We start from the raw sequence: 20,049 nt of genomic DNA, 5'->3' as shown, positions 1-20,049 counted from the left end.
TTGACCTCCAGGTCATCTGTCGTGTCTTGTAACGCTTGAGGCGTTTCTGGCCACTGAGTTTCGTTTTTCCAGAGGTATTCTGGCCCTGTCAGCCACCTGTCACTCTGAGTTCCTCTTGACACGTCGTCCGCCGGATTTTGAGAGCTGGGCACATGCCTCCACTGAGCAGGGTGTGACCCGTCATGTATGATTGCCAGCCTGTTCGCAACGAATGTGTGAAATCTTGTTTTGCGGTTGTTGATGTATCTCAACACCGTAGTGCTGTCTGTCCAGAAAAACTCTTCTACTTCAACCGACAAGCGCTCCAACTGGATCTTCAATGCACCCAGGATCAGTGCACTGAGTCTCACGCCTGTCACAGCGGCCATCAGTTCGAGTCGTGGGATTGTTACCATTTTCAGGGGAGCCAGATGTGCCTTCCCTTTCAGAAAGCTCACCTGAACGGCACCGGAAGCGTTCGCCAGCCTGATGTATGACACAGCGCCGTAAGCTGCCTCGCTCGCGTCGACGAACGTGTGTATCTGACAAGTGGTGATACTCCCAAAGTCCCTAGGCATTATGCATCGCGGGATGCTCAGACTGTCCAAGCCTTCCAGAGTCGAAAGCCAGCCATTCCAAGCTAGTTTGTCCTCTTCTTCCAGTTCAGTGTCCCAGTCCATCTGCTTCCGGGTCAACTCTTGCAGGAGACGACGTCCCTGTATCACGGTCGGTTCAGCCATACCTAGCGGGTCATATACCGAGCTCACCATAGAAAGCAAACCGCGTCTTGAGCAGGTCTTCACCTTCGCGCTCTTTATTTGTGGAGACAGCTTCAGAAGATCATGTTCTGGGTGCCATATCACCCCGAGCACCCTCTCGGTCGGCAGCTCATCCCAGAGGCCAGACCATTTCTTCATTTCAGTCGATCTGTCTTCGTTTTCGATGGCTTCTACCACCGCTGGGCTGTTCGATGCGAATTTAGTCAGATTGAACCCTCCCCGTTTGCACAGGTCCTTTAGTTCATTTGCTAGAGTGATGGCCTCTTCGTCTGTCGGAACTGATCGTAGCACGTCATCTACATAAAAGTTTTCATTGACAGTTGTCACGCACTCTTGCGAGAAGTCGTCACCCGCGTCGGCTGCAGTCTTTCTTAAAGCATAGCATGCTACGCTGGGTGAGCTTGTGGCCCCAAATAAGTGGACCGTCATTCGATAGTGACGAGCGCGACCACTGATGTCTCCGTTCTCAAACCAGAGGAATCTGATGAGATCTCGATCGGCTCCATCGACCTTCACTTGGTTAAACATTCCTTCAACGTCGGCTGTGACCGCCACCCGTTCTAGCCTGAATCGCAGCAGCACGTCCACCAATGAATTCGTCTGATCTGGACCAGTCAGGAGCATGTCGTTGAGTGATACGCCATTGTATCTTGCTGCGCAATCAAAGACAACGCGTATCTTGTCAGGTTTTGTCGGGTGATACACTGCGTGATGTGGCAGGTACCACACTCGTCCATCTGCTCTTCTCTGTTCTTCTTCCGGCACTTCTTCTGCATACCCCTTGTTGATCATTTCTTCCATAAAGCCTTTATAGTCCTCAGCAAGTTTTGCATCCTTTCGCAGTCGTGATCGGAGATGCTCCAGTCGGTTTTCGGCCATCTTCACATTCGCTGGCATCTTCTCTTCTGGCGTTTTTGTTGGCAAAACAGCGCTGTAATGGCCTTCTTGCATCTCCATTGAGGATTCAATTTTTTGAACCCATTCTTTGTCTTCCACTGATAGGCCTCTTCTTGTGCAGTGCAGTTTCTCCTCATATTCGCTGTCGTACATGTTACGCACCATTTCTTCGATGGACGCTCTCTCGTCTTTCACAGCCGCTCTACACACTGTGGTGTGCGACTTTCGTGATGGTGAATCAAGACCACTGACCACCCAACCAAATCTAGTCAGCACCGCGTATGGGCTTCCGTCTACACTTGGAATCACTCTCACTGGTTCCATGGCTAGGAACGCATTTGCTCCCAAGAGCAATCCAACTTCACTTATCTCGGGCTCTGGTAGCTCTAAATATCTGAGGTGATCCCATCTTCTTACATCGTCTGTCTTGGGGTAGTCGCTTGGGTCGGCAGGTATATTCTCCATGCTGAAGAGCTTTGGTAAGTCCATTTTGTTATCTCCGCACAGGTCCGTGATGTGAAGTCCTTCCACTTCCCGTGTTGGAATGCTGATGTCCTCCTGAGCCACAGTCGTGATGGTCAGGTGCCTGCTGGGCTGTTGTTTAATGCCGAGTTGATCCATCAAGCTTTCAGTAGCGAACGAATGGGTAGACCCACTGTCGAGGAATGCGAATGTCTTAATCTTTATGTTGCCGTTACAGACGATGACTGGGACCAGGGGTAGTGTGGGCCGATCTGAGTTTTCCGCTCCTGCGGTTCCGCAAACTGTCGCACCAGTAGTACCGGTCCTCTCTTGTGGTGGCTGAACTGTCTCTCTCGGTGGTCCAGTTTCATGGCCACGACTTTGAATGGCGAGTTCATGACGTCCTTGGTCTCGGTTCTCTCTCTGTGGGCGTCCCAGATGCATCGCAGTCGGATGACGCCTTTTGCATATTCTGCACTCAGCTCGTCTTCGGCAATCGGCGCTCATGTGACCTTGTCTTAGGCAAGAGAAACACAGGGACCTGCTCATTGCGAACGCCTTTCTCTGCTCCGGTTGAGTAGCTCGAAGCTGCTCACAGTCGGCTGTGACGTGCCCTATAACGTCACAGAACACGCAGGCTGCCTGATTCTGGGTTTGGGCGGCTGCAACAACGGGCCTGGTGCGCCTCACACTGCTGCTGCCTGCTCTGCCTTGGGAGGGGAGCACTGCGCTGTTGTCGCGACTGTACATGAGACGACCGTAGGTGGGATTGGCTGCTATCCTAGCCTCATCTCCAACAAACTTCACGACGTCTTCAAACTTCACTTCACGTCCCTGCCTCTCTTCAATGTCATCGGCATGTCTCCTCCAACTGTTCAGCATAGTCTCCGGTAACTTGCTGGTCAAAGATCGCATTGTTCTGGGATCTCCCATCATGTGCGAGGAAGAGCCGAGGGCATTTTTGCAGCTGAGCAGCAACAGCGCAAATCGGTCGAGCGCCTCGACATCATTCGCCTTAATCGTACTGAACGAGTTAATACGATCCATGAATGCTGATGCTATATGGCTAGGCTGGCCGTACCTCTTATTCAGCATCCTTATAGCCTCTTGGTACCCGTTCTCCAGATACATGCAACTTGTCACTATAGCGTGCGGTTTGCTGCCCGGTGTCATGTGCTGTTCAAGATAATAAAGCTTCTCTTGTGCGCAATCCAGCTTTGAGGCTATCTTGAGCTGGAAACCCTTCATGAACTGAGCGAACTCGGTCACGTCTCCTCCGAATTTCTTCATCTCTATGATCGGTAAGCGCATCAGTGAGGCAGTTCGCTCGCGCTCTTGGGTCAGCTGTCTGTTGTCCGGCTCGGGGTTATCTGACGCGCCGTCGTCCCTGGCGAAGCTCACCCTGTTTGATGACGTGGCGGGCTGGTCATCGATGACAACCGCGCTCGTTGACTTGTCTCCACCGACACCAGACTCGGCGGTCGGCACTGGACAACGGTGAGATCCTTGCGAGGTATTACATTCGTTGACTGCGGCACCTGCCATTTCTTGATCCTGGAAACATTTAATAGCCTGCTCTCTAGCGGACACTTCTGCTATCTTGGCTTCCAAATCTAGCAGTTCCTCTTTACGTTTAAGCTCGGCAACCTGTCTTTCTATTTCTTGTTTTTCCTTAACGGCCTTCAAACGTGCCAGCAGTCCAGCTCTGGCGGCAGCTTCATCTGCCTGTCGCAAAGTCAGAGACTCTGACGTCGTTGCTCTTGTACCTGCTTGGGATACGCTGTCATTTGGCTCTACGTTGTCATGTTCTTCTAGAGCCTCTGCCAATCTAAGCGTAAGCTTTTCCTTATTTCCCTGGCATGACAAACCTCGTGCCTTTAACTCGCGCTTCAAGTCCTTGACGTTCATATTTAGCAGCATCTTGCAGCTGGTCTTATAGCATCATGACACGAAACGAATAGCAATAAAAGGACATGAATAAGATTCATAAATTACCTTGTAGGAGCGCTGATCCATCCGCATCACATCAAAATTGAGTACCTTGTGATGCTTGAATAGGTAGATTTTACGTGGTCATATCGTTCGTATTTAATATAATGAAACTATTCCTTTGTTATGAGCAAGAATAAACTTCGTAACTGTTAATTCCCTGGAGGGATCTTCTGGTACTGCTAATTATAAATATATAGTTTCTTTATACTTTCTTGTAGTCGGAGTCTTCTTGAGTCATAGAGAAAGAAAGGACATCTTCTACGGGGTTTATTGCTTGAGTGACACTCTCATAGGCGGTATCTTAACGCAAAACATTACCGTTTCAATCGCGGTCACCAGCAATTTCTTATCGTAATATGCACTGTCTACATTATATGAATATTTCTCTTAAATGTTTCACATTTGCTATTTCCTTAATATTTTCCCCCCGTTACGAAGTTTTTGTCCTCCTTACTAACTAACTAAAAACCTTGACCTTTCTTCAATCAAAATATTTACAACAATTAAAACACTTGGCTCGCGTGATCATTTCCGGGAGCGCTCTCGTTAGAATATTCAACATACACTTTACGACTTTCTAACAGGTCCCGATTTTCCCAGTTTTCGGGTCATTGACCTGACCTGGAAGGTCACCCAATGACCTAGGACCTTAAAATTGGGTAGCATCGGCTTCCTCTCGTGACGGGCAACACGCTCGTTATTTCCGCGAAGCTCTAGCTCGATCAGGGGCCAAACGCGAGGGGGGTCGTACCACCCCCCCCCCCCCTTGTGCCGTCGAAGGACGCAAAATGGCCTGTGCCGGCAAGGGTTAAATGCCACTTTTCTGTGACTCTTTGTGTGACCTGAGTAAATCGCAAGGGCGCACACAAGGGGGGGGGCACACGGGCCCGTGCCCCCCCCCATTCGAGTTGGGGGGCCCAACTCGAAGGAAGGGGCCCATTTGAGGCGGCCGAAGGCCGCCTCAAATGGGCCTCTAACTAATCCTTAGACCACCGAAGACCGTGTACAAAGGGCCCTCAAATGGCCTTAAAGGACCCTCAGATGGTCTCAAAAGGCCCTCAGGTGGCCTCGAAGGGCCCTCACTTAGCGTCATAGGACCCTCATCTGGTGTCAAAGGGCCCTTAGATGGTGTCAAAGGGCCCTCAGATGGCCTTAAGGAGCCCTCAGATGACCTCAAAGGACTCTCAGATGGCCTTAAAGGGCCCTCAGATAGCGCCTCAAAGGGCCCTCAGCTAACGTCAAACGGACGTCAGAAGGCCTTAAAGGGTGTCAAAGGTCCCTGAGCTGGCGTCAGAGGGCCATGCCCTTGCGTCGAACGGCTCTCCGAAGGCTCTAAAGAGTCCTTTGCTGGTGACAGAGGGCCCCCAGCTGGTGCCAGATGGCCCCCAGCTGGCGCCAAATGGCCATCAGAAGGTCTCAAACGGTCCTCAGCTGGCGTCAAGCGGCCCTCAAAAAGCCTCAAGGGGCCCTTAGAAAACCTCAAGGGCCCTTAGAAAACCTCAAGGGGCCATTAGAAAACCTCAAGGGGCCCTTAGAAGACCTCAAGGGCCCTCAGAAGGCCTTAAAGAGCGTCAAAGGGTCTTGAGCTAGCGTCAGAGGACCCCCCAGCTAATGCCAGAGGGCCCTGAGCTAGCGTCAAACTTAAAGTGCCCTTAGCTGGTGTCAGAGGGCCCCAGTTGGTATCAGAGGGTCATCCATTGGCGTCTAATGGCCATCAGAGGGCCCATAAACACGATCCTCAGCTGGCGTCCAACGGTCCTCAGCTGACGTCAAGAGGCCCTCAAAAGGCCTCAAAGGCCCCTCGACTGCTCAAAGGGCCCTTAGAAGGCCTCAATGGGAACTCAAGAGACGTTAAACGGCCCTCAAAAGGCTTGAAAGGGCCCCCTGCTGATGGCAAAGGGCTCGCACCTGAGTCAATAAGAGCCTTGTCAAAAAACGGACCTGAGAAACCTTGCCGGCTCTTCTGCGGGACTCCCACACTTACCTGAGTGGCCCCCGTTTACTGAGGGGCCCTGGTTATTGATGGGGTTCCTCGTTACTTAACGCCTGGTTACCAGAGGGGCCCATGGTTACCTGGTGGGCCCCTGATCAATTGAAAACCCCTGGTCATCTGAAACGCCCCTGATTACCTAAAGGGCCCCTAATCACTTGGATTCAGTGACATAGCAAGGGAGCGAGGGGGTACGTGCCCGTTCTCGGGTTTAGGGTTCCTTCAAAACCGAGGGGCCCTGCGGCGCCAGTGGGTAGCAGAGGGTTCGCGCTGGCCGCACTTCAACTCGGAAGGACACCACAGGGCTTGTGGGGGCACGTTATTGCTCCTATGTAGCCACAATTATCTTCATAAAGGCCCAATGCCGGTTTCTGAGAGACCTCGCCGGCCGCTCAGGGCCCTAGTAACGGCCAACGAGGGATTGGCTGCTATGGCTCCACATCCGTCTGTGATAGACACACGGTCCACACCAGTGTTTCTAAAGGCACCCACAACGGCAACTGCGAGGCCCCTCGCCCCACCTCCAAGGGACCCCCACCAGCGCATCTTAAGGGCCTACATCGGCGGCTCTGAGAGTTCCCACACCGACGCCTCTGAGGGCCACGTACCAGTGACTCTGAGGGCCTCTTACCAGCCTCCGAGTGTCCTTGCCAGCCTATGACGGGCCACTTTCCACTTGCAGGCCATTTTGCAGGGCCACACACATGCCAATGATGGCCCCACCAGTGTCTCTAAGCCCTAAGACCCCGCAACGGCGCCTGTGAGGACCCAACACCAGCGCATCTGACGGCCTTTCACTGGCACCTCTGAGCGCGCCACACACCGGTGACTCTGAGGAGCTCGCTCGCTTCGCTCGCTCGTAAAATAAATACCATGTAAATTAGGCATTAGTGTACATTAGGCACACTCCTCGGACATAAATGATACTTTTGCTTGCCGATTTTCCACATTTTCTCATGCAAAGACCGTTTTAAAGAGACCCGTCTGCCAGTGAGACTGGACCCACCGTGCCTTCCTCCTCCCATCGAAAGGTCCTGGATACATCCTTGCCTGAGCTGACCCCGGGCCACCGGGTGACTCGCGGGCCCGGGGTCCGCGAAAAAAAATGCTAAAAAAACATGCTAGCGTAAAAATATATATGTTTTGAAAATTAAGCTGGTACCGAAATAATTGTTTTACCTACCATGCATTGACAAACCAATTGCTCAAGCTTCAAACCAACCGAAATATAGCCCCGTGGGCCGTATTTTTTTTTTGGGGGGGGGCCCTTCGGCATGGGGGGCCCAGTTCGAAGGTCGTGCCCCCCCCCCATTCAAAAATCCTGTGTGCGCGCCTGCAGTAAATGGAACGACTTGAAGTTACGCCGAGTAATCCTTGATGAACTGAGTGATTTTGACTAGCACTCTTGACTAGATTTTGACAGTAGAGAAGTAAAGGAGTTTCTATCTAGTCTGAGGAAACCCTGAATGAATCGGAATACAGTTGTACCCCGAGATTGTGCTAGTGGATCTGAGATTCTTGATGTGTGATCAACGGAGGCTTTGGCCAAAGGATTCAAAACACCTGAGGCTTTGATCGTTTAGGTTACTTTCAGCGGCTATCGCAGCTTAGCGAGGCCTCGGCTGTGCAAGGGGTCCCGATGCTCTGACCTAAGGGCCTTCGAGGCTCGGAGCGCCCCCGAGGATGCCAAACGGCTCCCGCCTAATTTGATGGCGCTGGAATTAATATGCGGGTTCATAACGCCAGGTCGAGGGCCGGCAGTAACTTTTACATTTCTCATTAGCCCCGGCTCGCGGCCCGATGAGTGCGCTGGTGAAGAGGTCCGCTTATTAACCGCCACTGTCGCAGCCCGGTCGGATGCCGCTCTGTGCGGGGCCGGCGGGGAGGAAACGCTCCAACACGGTGTAATCATAAGCCCAGAGAGCACCATGAGCCGCTTGCTTAGCGGTGATATTTGAAACGGTATTCAAACGGAGCAGCATGGCATGAATAACAATGAACACAAAGCGGCCGCAGGGATGTCTGAGGAAAAGGGGTGACACGGTAAATGAGTGGTATGTGGCTGGCATTGCGCTGTAACGGCTTAAATGTAATTTTATTGATTTTATGGAAAATAGGCTGAGCGTAATTGAAAGACTGAGCCTGACATTTACATTGTAAATTGCATTTGGACGAAGAGAGGAACATTAATCAAAGGTCTTTTCCTTATCAATTCATTTTTGTTTTGTTTTTCTTTCTTCAATTAACTTAAGCACAGAACTAAAAAGCTATTCGCTGAAGCTCATTCTCTAATCAGTCTTGCTTCTCACGTTTTGCCCACATAAGTGCTCAGCGGACCCCTATGAAAAAGGGGACATCACAATTAGTTGTCCTTCCTGTAGCGTCCGTAATAGATGAACTTGTGCTTTTTACTCGCCTAAGAAGACTCGTTAAACATCGAAAGCATTATTCTTGAACTTCAGATATTGACACCTGTCCTCATAGCCCGGCCCGGCTCCCCTGGGTCCACCCGCGAGTCACGTGCCTTACGGCTGTGTGCCGGCAGGCTGGCGGTGCCTCACCAGTCACGAGTGTGTCTCGGCGCTCAACAAGTGTGACGGCGTCACCCACTGCCCGGACGGCAGTGATGAGGACCGGCGCGACTGTATGCTCGAGCCGTGCCACGGCAAGAACCGCTTCAAGTGCGCCAACGGCATCTGCGTCAACGCAGAGGAGAGGTAGGGCACCGTCTTCACGGGGGTGGAGCAAGGGTGGAACAGTACAGAGGAACAGTATCTCCTCATAGGCGGCGGAACGGGGGGGCACCGGGGCACCGTGCCCCCTTGAATTCTGCAAGGGGGCACCAATAGCAAGGTGCCCCCCTTAAATTTGATGTATTAGTACTAGGGGCGGATTCGGGAAAACTCCAAGGGGAGGGTCATGAATCGAAGTGGTGCCCCTACCTGTACCCAAAATTAAAACCTCAACGGATTTCGGCCACTTAATTTTGGTGGTGCCCTATTTTCAGTTCTTTATTTTCTTTATTTTTGGTTTGTCGTGTGATGACTGGTGCCCCTGGAAAGACTGTGGTACCTACCTACCCTGCCTGCTGACAAGCCTACGGTGGGCCCTGCACATGACTTAGGTGCCCATGGGCCCTGACAGGCCCGTGGTGTCCCTGACAGGCCTGTGGTGTCCCTGGGCCTTGGCGGGTCTGTGGTGCCCCTGGCGAGCCTGTGGTGCCCCTGTTAGAACGCAGGTGCCCTTGACAGGTTTGTGGTGCCCCTGACAATCCTAAAGTGCCAACGACAGGCTTGTGGTGCCCTTGACAGGCCCATGGTGCCCTTGCGAGGCCGGTGGTTCCCCTGCGAAGCCGATAGTGCCCCTGGCAAGCCTCTGGTGCCCCTGGCAGGTCTGTGGTGCCCCTGGAAGACCTGTAGTGCTTTTGCTAGGACGATGGTGCTCCTGACAGGCCTGTGGTGCCACTGACAGGCCCGTGGTGCCCCTGCTAGGCCTGTGGTACCCCTGGCGGGCCTGTGGTGCCCCTATCGGCTGTCAGGCCTGTGGTGCTCCTGGCAAGCATGTGGTGACCCCAGGCCCCAAAGTCATGACCCATGTGACCTCCCCCCGGGATTCGCCACTGATTAGTACTGCGATGGCTTCTTGGTAATTTGATACATGTAGGATTAATGGAATATGTCAAACGAGAATAAGGAAGAGACAAGCACATAGGTACTAGAGGATCAGCTTAAAGTTAACCACACATATGGGGGTGAACTGCCATTTTCGTTTGGTAAAAAAAATCATCGTGTCAGGGCTGTGACGAAAAATAAGTGGCCTAAATCCGATGAGAAAACAGGATTTGGGGGTACCCTAGCCCGCGCCCCGCTGGGCTATTCAGCCATACGCGCCCTGCTGGGGGGGGGGGGGGCAGCAGATTCTGCCCCCCTGTCTAACTTCCGAACCGAGGGTCGTAGAAAGACGGGGAAAACGGCAATCGAAAGCTCTCAACAAGGCGGATCTTAAGAGCCCAAATTTTTTTGCTTAAGTAGGTCAGAGGTCAGGTCAAGGTCAGGTCAAGGGTACAAAATGCAAGTTTCTACATTATCGGCCCTGCACCGTAGTTGCCGTAGAATGGACTGAGACTGATTGCCCAAAACGTGTGCTTAGACTGCCAAGACAATATTCGTTGCATACAATGTCATTCAAAGGTCAAGGTCAAGGCCAGGTCAGGTCAGGTCAGGTCACCAAAAACAAAATATAGAAAAGGGCATGTGCGACACATGTTTCATGGGCCATTTTACTCATAGAATTTAATAGGCACACTCAATAAGTGATATGGACCACCTCTGGATGAATTTCAGGTCGAGGTCAGGTCAAGGTCAGGTCAAGTGAGGTCAAATTTTGAAGTTGGTTGTTAAGGCCTAAAAAGGTGTCTATCTGATGCAGTTTTTCACGGCGAATCGAATGGTGCTATTTTTGTTTCCGTACGAGGTCTAGAACTTCCAAAAAAAAAAATCATTTTTCAAAAATTTTGTGTATCGTGACGTCATAAAATTTTGAATAACTCCCACGTTTTTGAACCGATTCTTCTAAAAATTGGTATGCAGGTGCACATAGACCACTTCTCTGACATATATTCCGGTTTTTTCGATACACTCAAAAATTTGGATTTTATTATTATTTTCCCAAAAAAGTCAGTTTTTTTAGAAAAAAAAAATTGGGCCAAAATCCAAAATTTTCAAAAAACCGAGATAGCCATTCGATAGACAAAGTAGAATCACGTATAACCTTTTTTGTTACGTCTTGATTCCTTTAAAAATGAAGATGTTAGCGGCGTTTGAAATTTTGCCGTTTTTGAGGCGAAAATGGCGAACATGACGTCACTAAAACGTCAATTTCTCAAAAAAAAAAAAATCCGACGGATTTCGCTCAAATTTTCAGGGAACGTGTCAAATTGATGTATGATAAGGTACTGAAAGTTTGACGTCGCTGGCGTAACGCGTTTATAAGTTATTGGCGAAAAACGGGAGGGGGCAGATTCTGCCCCCCCCCCCCAGCGGGGCGCGGGCTAAGTTTGGCTCCTTGAGCTGGTGCCCCCCTTGTCTCAAATCGTTCCGCCGCCTATGTCTCCTTGGCGCTTTTGTTGGTCCTTCAGTTACTTTCCACGGAGGAGGTAGTGCACGCACTGCTGGATATAATATATCGATTTGTTTGTGCATCTACCTACTTTTTAGCTGCTATGCTTATATTCTGATAAACTGGCAACGTGAAACATCTGAACATTGGTAAAGACGCAATACATATAGCACATCACTTTGTCGGTCACATGTGAAAGCTAATCCCATTTGCAACTTATAACACCGTAACCATACGCAATTCGCATGCTGAGCAAACATAAGTAATTAATCCGGTAGATAATAGGCGTACCGTCTCTGTAAAATGTGCCTAAAAAACTTTCAGTAAAAAAGGGTACCACGGAAAACTTTTTTCACTCTGTTTACTGTCAAAGGTACAAGAAAACTTTATGCTAATGCCCTTTAATTTACATCAGGAAATATCTAAAATGACAGTTTCAAACTACTTCGCCACTTTCCAGTAGCTGAGCCCTAGGGTGCTCACGAGTTGATGGGCTATTAACCATCTCGTCTTGTTCCCCATTTGTAAGTGGAAAGGAGGCGATAGACGAACGCGTAAATCGGTCATAAAAGGAGCATAAAATGCAAACAAATCTGCCAAAGTGTCGCTCTACGCTCAGTAAGTAAATTGCAACCATTACTGCTCAACCTACCCGCCGCGAAGGGATCGACAGTATATAGAGGAAGCACAGTAGCAAAAACGTGCATAAAAACTGCAAAAAAGTGACTCCAATCATCGAGGACATTTCAAATTTTTTCAAGCCGCTTTCGCTGATGAGGGGGTTGAGTCAGGCTTGCATGCGAGAAAAAAAAACTGATTACACGACAATCATCACAATTTTGCGACAGATAACTTGGCAATAAATTTACCAGATTCACAACAGCTTTTACAATGTTACGATTTTCACATCTATTTATTCAAATTTATTTCATTTTTTTAGGTACAAATACCATTCAGAAAATAGGCATAAAGGCAACATATAATGGAAATCAGTGCCATAGTGATATGTCATAGGACCAACAAAAGTGCCTAAAAGTACCCTCCGATCGGCCATTGCTTCACACAATGGGCTCGAGGGGATGGAGCGGGACCGCCGCAACACTGGCTCGATGCTGGTGTGATGACCGCCTTGGTACCGCGTGAAATGTCTGCCACGGGGCTGGCACGGCACTGCCGTGGGGCCTGGCTGGACCGAGCACTGTGCAATGTGGTGAAACGTCAGCGATCCTGTGCCTTGTTTTCAGCATTGCCGCTGCAGTGGCCAAGGTGCCGGCATACCTATACAGCGAACGCCGTGCCGCCGCGGCTCAACTAGGGGTTGCCGCAAGGCTGTAGCACAGTTCCAATCCAATGCTAAGAACAAGAACTGCAGTGAGCACAGTGCCTACACCATATTGACACACGGGAAATGGATCACTTTGTCATTGATTTATTATTGCAGCTCTGTAGGAATGCAGTTGTAAGCATGCTTAGCCAGGAGTGGCAGAAGAGGGGGTGCAGGGGTGCAGCTCTCAGTGACTGGTTTGCGGCCAATGGGTTGAAAGTCAATGCCACCAAGACTGAATTGATTGCGTTTGGCAGCCGGCAGAGCATGCGCAACCTGCCTGACATAAATGTAAGATTTAGAGACGCCGTCTTGAAACCGTGTCAAAAGGTCAAGAATCTGGGCGTGACCTTCGATTCTTACCTCACCTGGGATGACCATGTTGCTGCCATTGTTGGTAAATGTTTCGGAGCGCTGATAGGATTGAGCCAGGTGCGCCACTACATACCAGAGGAAACGATTGTGACGCTTGTGACTGCTCTTGTTCTCTCACATGTGCGGTACTGCCTGCCCGTTTACGGGAACTGCTCGAAAGGGAACCTCGCACGACTTGATAAGGTCATTAATTTTGCCGCAAGGGTTGTGTCTGGCCGTCGCAAATATGACCACGTGGCTGATGTAAGGGACGCGCTGGGGTGGCTCTCGGCTGGTGACCTATCGTCGTACGATACGCTGGTGCTACTGCACAAGGTTATCCGAACGGGCGAGCCAGCTGACATTGCCGCTATGTTTCGCCGAAATGAGGAGATGCGCGAGCGAGCGACTAGACGGGATAGCAGGCTGTGGCTACCTGGCATCCACACAGAGGCGGGGCGTCGAAGGTTCAGCTACCGTGCAGCCATGCAGTACAACGCTCTGCCCAGTGATTTTCCGGACATGTCAACAAACAAGTTCAAATCATCGCTCAAACGTCGCTTTCAACACTGATTTAGGCTTATGCATATGGGTTGCATGTATGTCAGCTGAAATCTATTCATGCATAGCCATGCGTTTTGGTGAGTTTTGTGTGATATGTTGAGTGTGATGTCTTTTTGTTCCATTCTCATATGACGCGGGAGCGTAATAGCCACAACTACCTGTGGATGCCCCCCAGATGTTAAATACAATACAATACACAATACAGCTGTACCCCATCCAAAAACATGGGGTGCAAAAAACGTAGAAACCGCCCATCGAGCCATTCAAACTTTTCCTCCTGAAAGCTAGTGATCGGGAAACGAAAGGCGATATGAGACCATCGAAAGTCCATTTAAAGGGACTATCCCACCTTTAACATGGGGTTTGAGTTGAGATAGCCAAGTTTGCGGCGAGGTTCAGAAACCACTATCTATCTAGGTTGCAACCCCCGCGGCCTCTTGGTGTTGAAAAAAATTCGTTCCCTTCATTTGAAAATGGGCCTTGTACAAGGCCCTATCTTCAACATGGAGCGACCGTTAGTGTGACGTCACCTCGTTTAGTCATTCTGATTTAAATGGGTTTGTTCGTTGAAAAATCGCTTAAAACTTGGTCTGAATGTGGTGCCTACAGAGTAAAAAGAATCAGCTTTATGACAGTAATGTGGCCTGGGGAAGGTGGTAATTTTGGGCTGTGACGTCACATATTTGAAAGTTTGTGTTTGGAATATGGGAAGCCTAAGATGTTTAACGAAAAATCAATGCCAAAACCGTGTTCCTGGTCATCCAATCTATAAAGTCGGGCATAATTGAACTGGTTTTAACAACATTTTAGAAAGTGGGATAGTCCCTTTAAGAGCGGGAGCGTCAAGAGCGCGAGCGCCCTCCATCGGTCTTTGGGGCTCCCACAGGCCACAATGCTTCTGTGGCCCCGAGTCGCGTTTGATGCCTAGGGCTGGACCGGACCTAGAGTATTTGGACGACCTGGGCACCAGTCACCACTTGCCGTTCCAGATCTTAGTGACAACGATGTGGTGCCTGGTGTCTGGTATAAACGTGCACTATGTAGTGTCAATAATGGCACTGGAGCAGTGGCCTGTAAAACGACGAAATGTTGACTTGATGCGCCTCTTGCGATGAATGTAGGACGCTGTTAAATGCCTAGTGCCGCACTCAAAGCTTACCAATAACTCAACAGAGACAGGAATTAATGCATTCCTGGCATCACAATTTTAACGTTTATATGCTGCAATAAATGCGATGCTTAATGGCATCCAACGGGCTTCGCAAAATATGACATTGTCGCCAAAATATTCTTACGACATTGTTGTTGATAGGTAACGTGCAGAAAAGATGTAAAAATATTCCAGCGTATATCTCATACTTAATGCGCCGATCAATTGAATACCAAATATATGATATGGGCGGTTCGAAACCGATAACGTTTTGATATTTAATCCATGTTTTTTAAAGATTTTATAACTTTTAAGAGGCTCAACTTATGTAATTGTACCAGCAAGGCCATAAAACAGCTAGACCAATAAAAACGAGCGAGCGCAAAAGTGACTCGTACAGGTGCGGAGCTGAGATACTCCCAACTCATCTCTCGCCCCGTGTGCACCCGCGAGTCCGTGCCGCCCGTGTAACCCGCCGCGTCCTGTGCCCCCCCCCCGCTCCGTGCCGACCCCGTGCTCCCTGTGTTCTGTCCGCAGGTGCGACTGCCACCCGGTGTGTTCAGACGGCTCAGACGAGTGGAACTGTGGCACCGAGCGGCGCTCCTGCCGACCACACGAGTTCAGTTGCACGCTCTCCGGGCCGCCGCGGCTCTGCCTGAAAAGGTGTAACGTGTGTGACGGCCACATGGACTGCCCGCACGGAGAGGATGAGAAGATCTGCCGCGAGTGCCGGCACGGCGCCTTCCACTGCCGATCGGACGTCTGCATCGAGCAGTTCAGAAGGTGGGCAGCAGCGGCGGCCGTAGCGCCTGTGTGGGGCGCTAGCGCGGGGAGTGGTGGTTAGTTTCTGGTTTGACAAAACAAAAACAGTCCATAGATAGTATTGTAGTTATTATGAAATGGTACCTACTACCTAGAAAGTAAATACACCATTTTATTTGCACACAACTATGTCAGGAACTTTGTTTACAAAACCATAAAATATCTTTCGTTTTGGCTCACTGACCACACCTGGAATTGGAAAAGTATATTCGCATGCTTTTTGCAATATGCCTGTCGCCACACAGTTCCTTACATGAGGATGTGTCCACCTTGCCTTTATTTACTGCCACCGAGGATTGGCCCGATCGGTAGCCCCCTCCACCACCCTACCCAGCCCCCCCCCCCTTTCCCATTTCGGTGGCGCGACGGCGGCGACGCGTCTGGCGCACCGGCGATGGCCAGATACGCCGTTATGGGTCCATTCTGGGCGGCTCTGTGCCGTCGGCGCCGCCGCCAAATCCCCATAATTGTTTATCGAGTCCGTTATTTACCGGGTGGCGGCGCGTCGCTCCTTATCACCGCCATTGGGAGGGCCGGTCGGGCGCGCGGGGCGATCGCCGTCCAGCCGGGACACCGCTGATGTGGCGTCGTTTGATCGACAGCTCCGGCGCGCCGATTCGATACAGATAGAGGCGTTCAATTGCAGCCGGTAGCCGGCGGCGCGGAGGCGGCGGATTTTCATTAACCGGCCCGAGATGGGTCTTTGTTTGAGGCCGACTGCGAACTTCGCCAGGAGCCGGCTAAGGTCACCGAGGGTCGCCAGGTCACCAGGCGCCGCGCCGTTTCAGCAGCCAAAGATCAAGTCGTGCCGAACTGCCCGAGGCGCAGTCACCTGGAGACTGGCCGAGATATAAAGGCACTTAGCTGCAGCATCACGCCAGGTTTCCGGACACACCTTCGGGCGGCGCCAGCAACAACACCCTGACGACGACATCCTCCCGGTAGTGACGTCACACCGCCAGATCCGCCGGTGACGTCACACCGACACGCAACAGGTCCGCGACTCCGCCGCCCCCGACGCGCACAAAGAGTCGTGTCTGGCGGCAATAACGAGCCCGCGGCGTCGACGACACCGACGGAGACCGCCGAGCCCTGAGAATAAAATACGGCCGCCCGGCAGCAATAGAAAACATCGCCGTCCGCTGCTGGGCCGAGGGGAGCCCGGCAACCGTCCAGTCTTCGCGGTGGAACGGGAGTGGGGGTTGGGGGAGGGCAATAGGACATGAACGTCCCGATTTGATCTGACCCATACTGGTAACGTCCCAGCGAAACCAGGCACCGTCCTGCCACGCCGCCCGCGCCGCCTGTGCCAATAAAACTGTCGCAACTAGAATATTCAAACAGGCCAAATAATAAAATTTCTCGGCGGCCACGGGGAGAGATTTACTGCGGGTTTTAACGCCGGATTTGATATTTCATAGCGCCGGAGGGCGTTTGGGGCCGCGCGGAGAGTCGGCAGTCGTCAGCCGGCGTGAGCGGCCCTCTTTGTTGCGGCTCCGGTTGCGTGTCACCGTGTGACTGGGGGGCGGTCGGCCGCCGGGCCAACTTGGGCAATATCAGTGGCGGCCTCACCGGGCGGACACGTGAACGGAGATGAAATGGAGCCGCGCTCTCTGTGTGGAGGCGGGCGCGCAGATTTGAGAGGGCGAGTCATCAGAGGAATGGCACCGGCCGGTCGTCCAACAACTTTGGGAAATGCTCCGCGACGGGAAGTGGGGAGCGGACGGGCGGTGCAGGTAGAAGGGCAGCTATTTTCCACCGGCGGAGATCGATGACAATGCGCCGAATTGAGCCGACGGCGTCCGAGTGTGCTATTGGTACAAATGTGAACAGAAAGGCGCAACAACATTGTCGCTGCGTTCCTCCATGCTTATATGCTTTTCGACAAACTTTCTTGACGACCAGAGTACTTTGTATTGGTATTGGCGGATGAATAGGAAAATGCAGATTATGATTGATGATACGGAATGGATCGAAAGCCGTTTGCCAAAGTAAGAGTCTCCAAAGTACAGTCTGTCTTGAAAGTACCGCAGCATGGGCTGCGGCGGCCCGGCGAACTAAAGGTCGGGAGCTCGGTGGTTTGAGAGCCCCAGAGCACGTGACGGCAGTGAGCCAGGAGAGAGTGACCGGGCAGGTCGCGTGGGGTGCCGCTCTCCCTTACTCTTTCCACCCCGCTGCGGCGCCTGTCGCCCGGGGGCACGGGCCGTCTGCGAGCACGAGTGGAGAGCTTGACCGGCTCGGCCGATCCCCCGGTGGCCGGTTCACCCTTGGAACCGTTTTATTCTCGACGAAAAGACAGACGTAGCCAATCTAAAGGATGAGCGCGACTACTTGCATTGTTATCAGAACATGACACATATTGAACACTATGAACAATACTTTACGATCATGGAACGGAACAGAATAAATGTAATAAAACTGAAATAACAATGTGAATAACAACACAGAACAATGTCAACGCAGTAGTTTGTCGAAAATCTCAGATTAACTATGGGTTTAAATCTGATCGATTGATCCAGTAACTTAGGATAAAGTAATTTGTTTCGTATTTATTTATGCGAGATAAAAAGTAAAAAAACTCCCATTCTCACCGCCCTTGTTGAGATTGAAACAAAATAGTATTTAAGCGAAAGCCAATGGAAGTAAGATGGAATGGTAACCTTTTGCTCATAACTAAAGGAAGCCAAAGCAAATCCTACACTTGTGTGTTTTTGTCTTCCTTTGGTTATGTGCCAAAGATTACTATTCCATCTTATTAGAAGTATAATCATTATCATGCAAAAAAAAAAAACACTATAGAAGGCAAATGGCTGCTACATAAAAAAAACTTCACAAAATAACTAACACATTATGCTCCGTATTTCCTATACATAAAAGTTATAGGCAAATGTTTTCATTTTACGATCGGCTGGCCAAGCAATTGTTCGCAGCGCCTACTTCTAGGTAGAGGATTGATAATCGTATACCAAATACGGGGTATGCAGATTTATGCCGAAAGGTCACTGAGATTATGGGTATTAACAGGTAGCGGCAAATTAATCTTCAGTTCCTGAGTGCTCACTGTTCACTGTTCAGTTCAAGAATCAAGATGAGAGTTGAGATCATACGAGGCTGTATGGTGTGAATTTTATTCGTTTAATGATCTATCAAAGCTCCCCCCCCCCTCTCTCTCTCTCTCTCTCTCTCTCTCTCTCTCTCTCTCTCCCTCTCTCTCTCTCTCTCCCTCTCTCTCTCTCTAGTCTCTATCTCTCTCCCTCTCCCTCCACAAGATGCTGAAAATTTTACCGGACTCCAACAAATGTTGCAGAGTCTAAAATAGCTACCAAAAGCAGTCCGGAAGAGTTGCGTCAATCCCCGTACCGGCAAGTGATACGTTTATGCTTATGGCAGTGCACTGGTCCGGAGTCAGAGTCGGAGTCGGAGCCGATCAGCAGGCCGAAGTCAGATTTGGAGTTGCAGTCGGAACAGCGCCGTCGCGACTCAGAACCCTTTTTCTTTATATTTTCGGCTTCAAAGTAGCTGGCTAGATTTATTGCTTCACAAAGCAGGCTCTCTGCACACTGCTGCGTTGGGGGGAAGGGGGGGGGGGCTGCAACTTCCCTCCACACATACCTGATATTGCATCTTTTTTAAACACTTTGATCATTGATGGCGGAATGAATCAGACCCAGATCTTTTAAGGTCGGGTCATTAGGTTACATTATAGTGTTCTAGCCTCAGGAAAATTTATAATGCTCGCCGGCTCTAAAGAATGCTCGAGAGATCACCGGTTGACCTGAGATCTTAACCTTCACACTTACAGGAGGAGGTTCCTCACGGCTTTTTCACGAATAACTCGCGTAAAATACGACCGACCGACCGACCACGACAAAACTTTCAATATCCTCGAATTGATCAATGTTATATCTTTCCTGAAAATGACCCTGAACCCAATGGTCTTTGACCCGTAAATTCCTTCTCGACACCATGTCAGGCCAAAATGCCGATTCCATGCATGTCAGCGCATATTATCTACGCGTTTCCAGGCATTTTGTGATTGAAACATCAGGTCCCAGCACGTGAAATGATCAGGGCCGACCTGATCATTTCACATGTCCGATCAGGAGCCGAACGGCTGTAAGGCGGGTTCCTACGGACCATTTCTATCAGTGGACGCTATAAAGCAGCCAATACTCTCAATGTGTGTCTCGTAACCACGCACACAACTTTCTGGAAGCCCTAGCTGAATCTGAGCGAAACGACGGAGGCTGCACCCGCTGCCTTCTGGCCGGATTACAAGTGTAACACGCTAATGTCTGGCGAGGCTCGAAAGGGAAGCTTCACTTTCCATTTATCAAAACTTTCATGTCAGGAAGAGAATTACTACGCTTAGCTCGTGTCTCTGTATAACGTATTCATAAAACAGCGCCTTGTCTGCCGCACTGGCAGCACCGAGAGCCCGCTCACTCGCGCCCACCCCTCTCCTCCCTCCCTCCCTTCCCTTCCCCCCAAGGGTCAGGCGATCCAGTGGCCCTCAAACCTGACCGCCCTCCGCTGCGCCGGCCCACCAGCGCCACCCTGCCATGCTGCGGTACTTTCAAGACAGACTGTACACCGTGTGCGCTCATTGGCCATGCGG

The 20,049-nt window shown here is 50.8% G+C and overlaps 2 protein-coding genes across 3 annotated transcripts in view; one reads left to right on the top strand and one right to left on the bottom strand.

Moving 5' to 3' along the window:
• Window positions 1–20,049, bottom strand: part of LOC122373394 (citramalyl-CoA lyase, mitochondrial-like) — a 69,632-nt gene that overhangs the window by 35,408 nt on the left and 14,175 nt on the right. The window lies entirely within an intron of this gene.
• The window catches only part of LOC122373397 (LDL receptor repeat-containing protein egg-1-like), a 45,390-nt gene that overhangs the window by 19,857 nt on the left and 5,484 nt on the right, over window positions 1–20,049 (top strand). Inside the window, exons 3-4 of the mRNA XM_043351391.1 lie at window positions 8,645–8,816; window positions 15,147–15,392. Of these exons, the coding sequence (XP_043207326.1) occupies window positions 8,645–8,816; window positions 15,147–15,392 (418 nt within the window). The remainder of the gene's footprint in view (window positions 1–8,644; window positions 8,817–15,146; window positions 15,393–20,049) is intronic.

The sequence above is a fragment of the Amphibalanus amphitrite genome, unplaced genomic scaffold, assembly GCF_019059575.1.
Source record: "Amphibalanus amphitrite isolate SeventyFive unplaced genomic scaffold, NRLGWU_Aamphi_draft 001487F_arrow, whole genome shotgun sequence".
NCBI lineage: Eukaryota > Metazoa > Arthropoda > Thecostraca > Balanomorpha > Balanidae > Amphibalanus > Amphibalanus amphitrite.
The sequence above is the reverse complement of the archived record's forward strand: the minus strand, read 5'-3'. Positions and strand labels throughout refer to the sequence as shown.